Source organism: Petromyzon marinus, chromosome 46, assembly GCF_048934315.1.
Source record: "Petromyzon marinus isolate PM22_M1 ecotype Great Lakes invasive population chromosome 46, UKy_Petmar_22M1.pri1.0, whole genome shotgun sequence".
NCBI classification, from domain to species: Eukaryota; Metazoa; Chordata; class Hyperoartia; order Petromyzontiformes; family Petromyzontidae; genus Petromyzon; species Petromyzon marinus.
In genome coordinates this window covers 8,653,838-8,665,795 of record NC_133712.1, presented here as the reverse complement: position 1 = coordinate 8,665,795, position 11,958 = coordinate 8,653,838, and the positions used below count along the sequence as shown (strand labels likewise).

Sequence of the window (11,958 nt, the reverse complement as noted above, 5' to 3'; positions counted from 1 at the left end):
CTAAATGTTGTGGTTTGGCTCTCCAACACACCGGTGGGTGCTGTACTAGTGACGAATCGGAACGTTCTGTTCACGTGACAAACCTTACTAGTTGGCTGTGTCGGGTGGTGGCGGGTTTAACGACACATTTACGCGATCTAACCCAAAAAACCCGTTTTGTGGTTGTGCACCAACGAAGTGCGGAACGGCACACGAGGGGGTGGATGGCCAACGCCACGCCCGGCCGCCTATCTCTCCCCAGTGGCGATGTTTACACACCGCGGCAAGGCACTCGTTTAAGGCCGAGTAGACCTAGGGGGAGGCCAATGACCCCTTCAGATAATTGTCACCGGTGTTGGCCGTGAGCGGGAATAATCGAACACGGGTCGCCGGGGTTCGTAGGGCGGCGCGCTAACCGCTGCACCACCGCTCCCCCGGGGAGATCGTACGCACTTACACACACAACGCTGGCAGATGATGCACCATGAAACAATGACACGGGCGCATCGTAACTGAAGCCGACACCAATCTCGCTCCCACCACACCGGCACCCTGCTCTGGCGAAAATTCTGCGACCAGAAATCCGCAGAGACGACGACAAACCACGACTGGACATCTCTAAAAAAAGAGCTTTATCGCTTATCGGATTCCTCCATTATAAATATTCTGATTCTCACATACACATCAATGAGCTTAACCGCCTACTCAAGTCCTGATCCCAACCCCTTCTGGGATCTCGCTGCTGCTGCTGCTGTCACCATCCTAGAATCTCACCGCCCAGATCCGGAACAACGTTTGCTGCTGTGACAACAGTGGAACAACGCGGACGTCCACAATATATTTACCCCCTCGTTCGAGACCAAAACATCATCATCATCGCACCTCCTGGAGAGCTTCGAGATTCCTCCTCGAAGGTCTACGGCGGAACCATCAACGGCACCGGAATATCGGCAGGACAATGTGTGCACACCGATCTCATTCGTGGGAGATTAAAAGACACAACCACAGTAGTGTGCGACTGTGGCCATGCCACCCGAACTACGGACCATATAATGAACCCCTAGAGACACATAGATACACATTAAAGACAAGCCCACAGTCGTGCAAACTGTGACAATGCGACCCAAACTATGGGCCATGTAGCAAACCCCCGTAATCTGCGCTCCTTCAACTGAGGAACAGGAACACAATGTACATTACACACCAAACGCGTATTTTTAATTCTTACGGTCAGATTATATCGAGGAAAGTACATGCCCCATCTTGTTTACAGTGCAACACACAAACCGAGAGTTTCGAGGTCACACATCATTAGTTCTTAATCACGGTTCATTAACCCAAAGTGTTACGAACACAAACAACACGCATTATCGCAAACACAATTACAGATGCAGGGCAGAGCCCATTGCTACGTAGTTTTGCAAATAATGACCATGCACTGCATTATATCACGACCCCCCATTGCGAACTTTCAATTGCAGGTGGTATATTTGCATTCGGATATTCCTTTCTTTCAGTGCAACGTTGTGATTCAATGTAATATTTTTTAAAGATCATTTGAGCAAGAGGTGGCCGGGTGGCTCAGAGGTCAGAGGGCTCGACTGGCACGGCTGAAAACCTGGGTTCGATTTTCAATGTGCAGAGTTTTCACTCCATCACCACGCAGGGTGCTGTGGAGTCGTGTTGTGCTGCAGTTATCGCACGTGAACAGTTTCATTTAATGTGTACTCAACATGTTACAGGGTGGTACAATGGTTAGCGCACTGCACTATGAACTTGGTGACCTGAATGAGATTCCTGGCTCTGGGTGATCACAGTAGTGTGCGGTGGTATCTGAACCGGTCCAGGGCATCCTCAACAAAAATCCCAACCTTCAACCCTAACTGGCCAGTGTGGTGAAGTGTCGTCAACACACACACACCGACGACATCAAGACAAGTGGTGACCGTCATCCAACATTTGAATTGGCCAGTGTATTAAAAACCGACTTGAGTCTCAAAAGACAACCACCACCTTTGTTCAAACTTTTAACTGCAAAGTGCGCCCACTGTGGGAAGGGAACTGACGCACATCACGGTTTTCTCCAGCCACAGTCGCACGCAAGTCACGATACCGGCAACCATGATCGGCAACATCATCTTTGGTCACAAAGGCCAATGGCAAGTGGACGACAGTTGATCATCGATTATCCGGCGTGCGATTATCCTGCTTCCAACATTATCCGGTGGTCCCGAGCCGATCCGGCGAAACAGGCAAACCGGCGATCGTCAAACACATGTTGTTGAAACAAGAGCGTCGTGGTACTGTACGTACATCACCCCATGATGCAGAGCCTTCGAGATTGGAATGGTACCTTTTTACAGTATGTTTATTTTTGGCAATTTCATAGAGTAAACAAATGTAAAACACAAAAAAACATATACACGCCAACTAAAAACATGTACCAAAATGTGCAAAAATAAGATATGTTAAATCATGATTAGTGATTATCCGATGTTTAAAAAAATCCGGCGCCCCCTAAGCCGCCGGATAATATAATCGATGATCGAATTTTATTCAAATAACACAATGAAGCGCGTAACACAACAACGACATACGGGTAAAAACAACAGTTTACTAGCTCGCATATTTCTATCTTAAACGTGCTCCACGCTCACAAAAAAAAGTGCACATGAGCTCATAGTTTACTGTTGCCTACAAAAATGGAAGTTCACCGTGGCGTTGGAGACACAACAATTTACAACTTAGGCGACCTTCACAAAAAACAGCTTCTCAAACTCAAGTCCAAGTAGGGGGGGTAGGTGTTTACCAATCGCCACACGCTTGTGACGGATGCTGACGTGGTGTAACGGTCAGCACACTGGACTTGCAACCCAAAGGTCCCCTGGCTCGATCTCCCGGGCACGGCAGTCAAGACAACGGTGCGAGTTGCATAAATCCGCTCACCGCTGTCCACCCAGCGATATGAATGGGTACACCGAACTTTGGAGTCGATTGGCAGGTCCCAATGTGGTGGGGTAAAGTGTGGGTACTCCCACCCCGAGACATCTGGCGAGGGTGGAAGAGTAGACCAAAAAAAGCCTTTGCTTGCGTGGGCAAGTACAAGGCCGCACCGTCACCTTACACGTATGTGCGTTGAACTTCTTTCGCGCCGTACTAGCCAACCTTGCAGTATGTTACGACAAAGCCGCCATTTGAATATAGGTTGAGGGAAATTGGACAGTGTAGAGGCAAAGGAAACTAGTGTGGGGAAACCCTGCCACGAGGTGTTGCTTTGAGCTATGTTTTGCTGCGTGATGGCGTTGGTCGACTTGTGGTGCTGTGGTGGGCAGCGGAGGGCATTGCGGTAAAACCCACTGCTCTCTATTCTCTGCCCTGCACCAACACGAACCCGCACTGACAAGCAAGGTGAAGGTTACGGTACATATAGCCCCCCAATAACCCGCATGACGTTGTACGGCATCACGTCCGACGTTTCACTCCACGTGCTCGGGGAGCTAATTCCGTTGCTGAAGAAGCTCTCGGCACGTGGAGAGAAACGTCGGACGCCGTACCGCCGAACGATGCGCGGTAAGGCCTGAGAACGCACCCGGGGCCAGTGCGGCACAACCGCTGAAGTCTCCGCCGCAGACTTTTTTCGTCACCGCTCGTCTGCGAAGAGCGTGGGGTCGAACGGGAGGACGCCTCGGCAGGAGGGCGCGCCGCAGAAGCACGGCTTCCGCTGGCCCGCGACGCCGTCACCGTCCGGGGAAGCGCAGACGGCGCTCGAGTCCTCACGACCTCCCCGGTCGCCCCCTGGGGCGCCGTCTCCGTCGTCGCCGGCATCCGCGCCGGTTTCCCGGCCGCCGGAGCGTTCTGGCCGCCACGAGGGTCCGCACGCTTCCGCGGCCGCGCGCGGCTTTAGAAATTCTCCCGAGTAGTCGTAGCAGAGCTCCTCGCCGTCGGCGATGTCGCGCGCGGCGAACAGAGCCAGCCTGCAGGGCACCGTGCGGGGGGGGGGGGGGTAAAGGTCGGAGAAATGTCAGCTCGACAGTCGTGCGTTGTTCGCAGTGCGGTCGCGGTCAAGCTGCATGCGTGCGCTCATTGATGCAAGACAAGAGGGACTCTGTTGTGCGCACATGACGTGAATATTACGTAACGTTTCGGAGTCGTCCTCTGATACGTGTTCATTTTTACACATATACACATATTGTTGCATAGTTGCTAAGCACAAGAGCAAAGGCCCAAGAAGCCAAGCGGCTGACTTTGGCGATTTCACCGCAAGGGATTGGGGTGGGGGGGGGGGGGGAGTCATTTAACGGCGACCTTGGCAACACGGAGTGGACGCGGACGAGCGCCATGACGAGGTTGGGCTCGCACGAGTGGTTGAGGAAGCGACCCACGTTCCCGACGCGCTCCGGATCCACGTAGGTGCTCGTGGCCGGGGCGACCCCCCGGCCGTCCCCGGCGTGCTCCCGCACCGCGATCAGGTAGTTGATGGCCCTGCCGTCACTGCCCGAGGCCTGCCGGGCGGCCCGGCGCCGAGCCTCGGCGCCGCCCAGCACCTCGCCCACGTACTCGCACACGAAGCGCCCGCGGCCCAGCGGCTCCAGCGTCCGCACCGCCCAGCCCTTCCGCGCCGTGCGGAACACCTGCAGCTGGGCGCGACAGGCGTGCACGTGGGCGGCAAGCAAGGCCCGTAACGTTGAACTTCTTTCGCGCCGATCGTAGCCAACCTGTGCTAATCGGAGGTGCGGAGGAACGGACAACAAACTAAACACAAAAAGCAGTTCTGGCATAAACACAAAAAGCAGTTCTGGCATAAACACGGGAGGCGTTAAGATGTTCAAACACCAAATAGACATCTATAACAAAATCATTAATGCAGACTTGACAAAATCATGTCTGCATTAACCACACATTCGTGGTAAAAAATACAAACCAGAGGCTGTCTCTGGTGTAGGCCGATCAGTTTCAAGGACAGTGCATGCACCACCAACGCATATATTTGATATTTTTTTTTTCATCACAAACATATTTCGTTAATACAAGCTTGATGCCTTGGTCTATTTGGTGTGTGAACATCTTTACAGCTGGATTTGTCAGAAAGGGTAAATCCAATTTTTATCATACAATAAAGGGTCCCATAGATATGTGCACGTGGGAATTTAAGAGTTTGGTCTTGAAGGTGGTAAAGGTGCAGCTCTGTAACGGCTCTGCTCACACCACGGCGGTGGAAGGGCCTCCAGAAGAGGAAGCCTCTCGAAAACCCTTCCAGAGGTTATTTTCCCCCTTCTCTATCAGAATCAGAATCAGAAAGGGTTTTATTCGCCATGTAAGTTCACACCGACACGGAATTTACTTTGGCAGGATGGTGCATACATTCAACATATAGGAATCTAAAATCTTAAATAAGTTTTAAACAAGTCTTACTATAATAAGGGTTAAAAGTCTAACACCAAGGGGCTGAAGTATATAAAATTAAATACATATCGAATATAAAATAGCTTTAAGATATAATTTAAAAATAAAAAATACAAATAGGGTAACATAGTTAATATCGGCAAGGTGTCGTTATGTAGATCAAATGTTAAAAACAGTGTTAGCCCTTGGCCTTGTTTAACAGGCCAGCAGCAGATGGGAAGAAACTGTTTTTATGGCGTGAGGTTTTGGTCCTGATGGACCGAAGCCTTCTGCCGGAGGGGAGTAGCTGAAACAGAGAGTGTCCAGGGTGGGAGAAATCGGCCATAATATTCCTCGCTCGCCTCATGGACCTTGTCGTGTGCAGGTCCTCGAGGGTTGGTAGATTGCAGGCAATCACCTTCTCAGCAGTGTGGATGACACGCTGCAGTCTGCTCTTGTCCTTGGCAGTGGCAGCAGCATACCAGACGGTTATGGAGGAGGTGAGGATGGATTCAATGATCGCTGTATAGAATTGCACCATCATTGTCTTTGGCAGGTTGAATTTCTTCAGCTGCCGTAGAAAGTACATCCTCTGTTGAGCTTTCTTGGTGAGGGAGCTGATGTTCAATTCCCACTTGAGGTCCCGGGAGAGAATAGTGCCCAGGAAGCGGAAGGACTCTACAATAACTAGGTGGGACCACGATCACTTCGCTCCAACACACACGCCACCTGCCGATCGACTGTGGCGTATCCATGTATGCGTTTAAAACTACAAAAATATGAAAAGGTAAAAAAACAAAAACACCACTGAAACTACTGAAACGTATAAGTTAATTCGGGAACGTAAAATCCATAATTCCAGTGGCGAACATGTGCTGCTTTGGCTCGTGACGTCTCTGCGTAGTCAGGACGCAGAAACCAAGTCAGCATTGCTTTGTGGGAACTTCCAAGTCTTGAAAGGATCATGACGTCGCTCACAGCAGTGCATGGTCAAAGCTCGAGAGAAGGAACGTTTCACGATTGAGTCTCGCCCGGAAGACCACGCTCGCATTGCAAGCCGTCGCAAAGACCCGCATGGCTGCATCGTTTCAACTCACCCGTACCGCCAGTCCCTTCTGCACCACCCTGCTGGGGCACGCGTCTCCGCAGCGGCACAGGGGGTTGCACTCGAAGATGGGGCGCGCGAATCCGGCATCGCCGACGAGACGCCCGGCGGGGTCGTAGCACGCCGCGCCGTCGCCACCGCCCCGGAGGCACGGGCATGCGACGGGCGACGCGTCGCAGCGCCCGTCGGCACACTCGCACCCCGGCAGCGTGAGCTCGCCCGGGTCCACGGCACAGCCGGGGCCCCGCACGTAGTCCGGCGTGTACTGGACTCGTGCGATCGCGGCGGAGAGGGGGAGAACGGACGAAGGGAGCAGAGGATGAGGGGACGTCAACGCGGACGAATTTTCAGTTTTTCAGTTTCATTTACTTTGTATAGCCCCGTGAGCCATTCGGCTCTTGAATTGGGTGCAACCGCAACAAACAAAAACACGAGCAAGAGACATCTTAAAGTGACTACGTGCAAACAGAATGAAGCGCGATGGGGGCCCGGGGCTGCTATCGTTCTTGGGGGACTCCGCTTTGTACATTAAATTCCTTCCCTTCATTGATTTAACATCACCGATAACAAACGCTCGGTCAACGGTTACTTACCTTCCTTATTGCAGTTCTGGTTTTGAAATGTGATATATACGAATTGTAGAGCTACATTTAGTTTAAATGTACAAAACTATTTTAATGTTGGCATATAACTGGTAGTCATGCATATCGTGCTGCTATAGATTAAATTAACAAATTAGACTATGGGATTTATCATCATGCTAAAGTATTGCGTTTCAACCATTATAAAGTAGTTTTTCTTTTTTGGGGTACCTTAAAACCAATGCTCCGGGCAGTAACCTCTGTGTTTATCGTGCAGGTAAGAATCCGTTTTGATTTGTATACCTTGTATGTAATGGGTCAATGAGCGATAGCAATAGGTTCATGGGCAGGCGGTTAGATGGACTGTTACATCGCAGCACCGTGAGAGATGGCAGCGGCTTGGGGAGGCCTTCAGCCAGCAGTGGATTGACCTTGGCCGACGACGATGAATGGGATCCTTGCTGCTACAAGTTTTTGGTGGTATCGTGTGATGCACATGTCCTATTTTCGGTACATATCTTCATTTGCAGCTGCAATAAGATGCTATAAAAATGCGAAATGTTATCCAATTGTATTGTATGTCATTTCAATCATCGCAAATTATTATACACAAACTCGATTTACAGTATAATCAGCGGAACACTACACGTCTTCTGTTCCTATGCAACCAAATCCAGCAATTGCCTAGCTTGGGATTTCTCCAACTCGTCCTTGTGACCCACCACCCCAGTAAACATGCACCGTTGGGCCAACGTTGTGCCAACGTTGGCATGTGGTGGGAACCGTCGGACCAACGTTGGAGCAACGTTAGACCATCTTTCCATGTTTACCAATCTTCTCCGTTCAAATACAACATTAAGTCGTTACATGCTGCACATGCCTCATGATTGCTAAACCGTTACATTCATGTGGTGTGGAGAGTGCTTGCTTAAACAACGTACTTTAGGCTCTCCTGGGAGGCACACGTGTTAAACACTTAAGTTGAGTTTTCTGCTCATTACAAATGACAACAAAACCCCCCAAAACTAAATAAAAATTCCACTGTTGAGGAAAGTTTTGTTAGGGAGCACCTATTAAGGCAACCATGGTGCACCTCCGATTAGCACGGTTGGCTACGTACGGTCCGAAAAAAGTTCTACATACATACTAGGGGATGGTGTTGCCAGGATCATGCCTGGCTGCCTTTGTCTCCCCAATACGTATGTTTACACGCCGTACCAGGTGATCCATTCAAGGTTCACTTGACCTCGGAGAGGCCCAGAACTGGTTCAGATGTTTGTCAGCGATGTTGGCCACGGTCGGAAACCAAACTCAGATACGTTGGGTTTGTTTCAGTGTGCTAACCACTACTCCAGCCACGTACTTAACGCACGTACACACACAACATCTCAATCTCTATTAGAATCGGTGCTCTCCACAATCACGTGGAATGTGTTTCACAATCATTAGGTACGTGCGTCTTGTTACTTAGATTCTCAGTCATCGTGAAACGTTGGGTCAACGATTCCAACTACATGCCAGCGTTGGGCCAGCGTTGGCATATTTACGGGGTTGGTAAATATCTATGGGGACCTTTTTGGCAGTATGTAGAATGATGAAAACATAAGAATAGGTTTTACCCGTTCTGGCAATGAAACAGGTGTTAAGATATTCTTGGTTCTTTCGGTAAAGTCACGTAGAAGGGAAACAATAAAATAAAAATATAAAACAATAAAATTCTCACAACGTTTCGACTGCAACACAAGCAATCATCATCAGGTGTGAAAACCACAGCAAGAAAATTTGAAAAAAGTGTTTTGCTGTGGTTTTCACACCTGATGATGATTGCTTGTGTTGCAGTCGAAACGTCGTGAGAATTTTATTGTTTAATATTTTTATTATTTTATTGTTTCCCTTCTACGTGACTTTACCGAAAGAACCAAGAATATGAATCCCTGCAGTCACGAAAGCTTTAAATCAGGTGTTAAGATGTTCAAACACCAAATAGGTACCTTCTGCAAGGGATAAAGTCTGCATTAACCACCCAGGGTACTTGTGGCAAAAAAATGCACACAAACATGCTCTGATAATATGCGCATTGTCTTTGAAACTGATTGGGTTACGACAGAGACAGCCTTCTTCATGGACTTGTCTCACCACCAGTGTCTGGCCAGACAACGGGGTTGGTAAACCTGGAAAGGTTTACCGTGATGGGTAACGCCAGGGATGGCATTTGAGAAACCCGGACACAAGGCATGTAAGGTGTGGTTCATCAAGCAGGTACCTGTATGCAAGGTGGCATCTCATCATCCACACCGTTTGTCAATTCAATGGGAAGACTTTCCAGTCCCTGGGCCACGTCCGTGCATGCCCCACGAGACATCTCCACGACCCCTGTGCACCAACGTGAGACACATTACACGTGGTGACACCGCTTTGGTTAAACGTGCACAGTGACAAAAGTGCGCAGCTGTAAGCTCATTGACAAATGTTGAGTGTTTTTGCTGTTATTGCTTGTGCACCAATGCAGAATCGCCAAATTTACGTGAACTTTAAACCACAATCTGTATTCCAAATAATGCTCCAAAATCCTCGCTCTGCCTTTAATTGGGGCCATTGACATGAATATCAACCTTTTAATTGTATTCGTATATGTTGATATCTTCGCTGGTAAATACTGCACGGTATTCTTTTGTGATTTTTTGCTCCAGCGTTTCATTGTCACGCTTTGACCGAGCTGCAGAGCTCCCTCTAGCGGGGATGTTATGCAGAGTGCAGCTAAAACCTAAACTTTACCATGGAAAGTTACAGTTCGAGATGGGGCGATTATTCGGTTTGCAGTCGATCATCGATTATCCGGCTGCTGCTTTCAACAGTACCCGGACCGATCCGGCAACACCGCTGCAAAGGCTGTCCAGCCTGGTGATCGGCACCGCGTGCGTTACAAAACAAAGTGGCTATGCCTGATCTCAGTGTCAAATATATTATACACGGTACATATCACACTACAAATGAAACAATACAAATACTGCACGTTTATACATCACCCCTCGCGGAGTCGTCGATAATGGAGTGGTAAGTACGGTGCAGTAAATACAGTAACGTTTTAAAGGATATTTTTGTGCGTATGCTTATTTACACAAATTTGATAAAGTAAACAAATGTAAAACACTAACACAAATATATAACACCTAAAGACATGCGATGTAAGAATGTGCAAAAAAAACTGTTCTAAATCATGATGAGTCACCTGGCATTTTGAACATAAGGCGCCCCCCCAAAATAATCGATTATCGATTTGTATTTCTAAAACAATCCACCACTCGTATTGTGGTCGATTACCTACTTTGGAAATTTCAATCGCCTCCACAGCCCGCTTCTCAAAGGTGGGACCCCCCCCCCTCCCTCTACAAAAATTATACCGCGCGTGAAGCGCACGACGATGCCACGTGGCCACGACGGTGTCACGTGGCGGTGACGACGATGCCGCGTGGCCACGACGGTGTCACGTGACGATGATGCCACGTGGCATCATCCATCGCCCATCACCTTCCGTACAGCGGCACACTGCAGGAACAGATGCGAACTTATCCCCCCCTCCGACCTCCGCCATGCTCTCGTTATTCGCTTACAGTGAAGTAATCGGTCAATTGATTAAATATCGCCATCGTCCGGTACTAAGTTACAATGCGGCTCTTTGAATAGGGAGGGCGAGGTCGGTGTTGTCATCCTACGTGTTAAACGGCCGTCAAGGGGTATAGGGATTTCCCGCCCACCCCGTGTAAGCAACCGGTAGCTCGTGATGGTACCTGCCAAACACTGAACCCGTGGTGCTGTAACAACCATTCCGCACATCCACTGTTGTCCGAGGGCCATCCCCGCACGCCTGGCGGATCGGGATAGCTATTTGACCATACTTCACCGCGCCGGTGAGGGCGGGGTTGAAGGTCGAGAGCATACAAAATACAGTACAACACGCGTTGACCGTGTCGCCCAGCCACTGATCGACCCGCGATCGCTCGCTCAACCTGCCACGTGCATCTCCCACACAAGCACCCGTGTTAACAGCCGCTTTAGTTTGACACGCAGTAGAACTTTCGCGACCAACATCATCCACAATGCAGGTTGTTGGGGTTAGATCGCGTAAAAATGTGTCGTTAAACCCGCCACCACCCGACACAGCCAATTGGTAAGGTCTGTCACGTAAACAGAACGTGGCCAATTCGTAGACTGGTACAGCAACAGCACGCACCCGTGTGTTGGAGGGCAACAGCCACGGACATTTATAACGCTGTAGCACCGCGAGATTATATCCGTGCCGGTTTGGCGAGAGGCGTTGTTGCACTGTTACAGCGCGCGCAGTAAAATCACGAACACCTCTCACCCCCTACGAGTCACTGCATTGTCATCATCAACAGTGTGCAGTGTGTCTGATGGCGGCTTTAGTGAACGCGTGACATTGTTATCTTTGCGTGAAGCGTCACTTTAAAAACAAAGCGGAACACGCCACAGAGAGCGCCATCACCCACCACGTGGCGCCCGATCGTGCTGGACTGTACCACCTAGACACAGGGCGGGAGGGGTGGCGGAAGTTTAATGGCCAATAATTAATCGGCGTGTTTGTTTAAATAAAGTTGCGATGTAATTTGACGGTGGAGTATTATTTTTAAAGTAATTATTACAATGACTCGGTGGCAAAGTTGGGTTAAATGTGAGCTGTGTGTGGAGTTTTTATTGATTTCATACTTGGTTATGGCGCTCTACCCACCCCTCAGCCTCTAGAGGAGAGCTTGGAGTTTCCCACTCGTCGAGGGCGGGGTGATGATGACATCACTCAGACAGAAAATATATCTGCAATGTCTCTTTCATATATATCAGTGTCCCCGCATACAAAATATATACAAGTTTTTTTTTTCACAGTCCATCAGCCAC

The 11,958-nt window shown here is 49.4% G+C and overlaps 1 protein-coding gene across 6 annotated transcripts; it reads right to left on the bottom strand.

Moving 5' to 3' along the window:
- Nucleotides 1-599: 599 nt before the first annotated feature.
- Nucleotides 600-11,788, bottom strand: LOC116952266 (histone-lysine N-methyltransferase SETMAR-like). Of its 6 annotated transcripts, XM_076074157.1 has the most exons (6): nucleotides 11,556-11,784; nucleotides 10,449-10,593; nucleotides 9,311-9,420; nucleotides 6,459-6,731; nucleotides 4,285-4,616; nucleotides 600-3,953 (listed from the first exon to the last, which is right to left on the bottom strand). In XM_076074157.1, the coding sequence occupies exons 3-6, from the start codon at nucleotides 9,407-9,409 to the stop codon at nucleotides 3,620-3,622; spliced, it is 1,038 nt and encodes a 345-aa protein (XP_075930272.1). In that variant the 5' UTR covers nucleotides 9,410-9,420; nucleotides 10,449-10,593; nucleotides 11,556-11,784; the 3' UTR covers nucleotides 600-3,619. The 6 variants fall into 6 exon arrangements, with proteins under 6 accessions (XP_075930272.1, XP_075930271.1, XP_032827349.2 ...); XM_076074156.1 differs by lacking the exon at nucleotides 10,449-10,593 and having other exon boundaries at nucleotides 4,285-4,610; nucleotides 10,836-11,788; XM_032971458.2 differs by lacking the exon at nucleotides 10,449-10,593 and having other exon boundaries at nucleotides 10,836-11,786.
- Between the last annotated feature and the right edge of the window lie 170 nt (nucleotides 11,789-11,958).

Bases quoted from the DNA above. Each gene is read 5' to 3' on its own strand.
- LOC116952266 (XM_032971458.2), bottom strand. From the start codon at position 10,902: ATGGCCCTCGGACAACAGTGGATGTGCGGAATGGTTGTTACAGCACCA. The intron at 9,421-10,835 runs GTACCATCACGA...GTTGGTGCACAG, and splicing joins ACGGGTTCAGTGTTTGGCAG to GGGTCGTGGAGATGTCTCGT. The intron at 3,954-4,284 runs GTCGCCGTTAAA...GGTGCCCTGCAG, and splicing joins GTCCACTCCGTGTTGCCAAG to GCTGGCTCTGTTCGCCGCGC.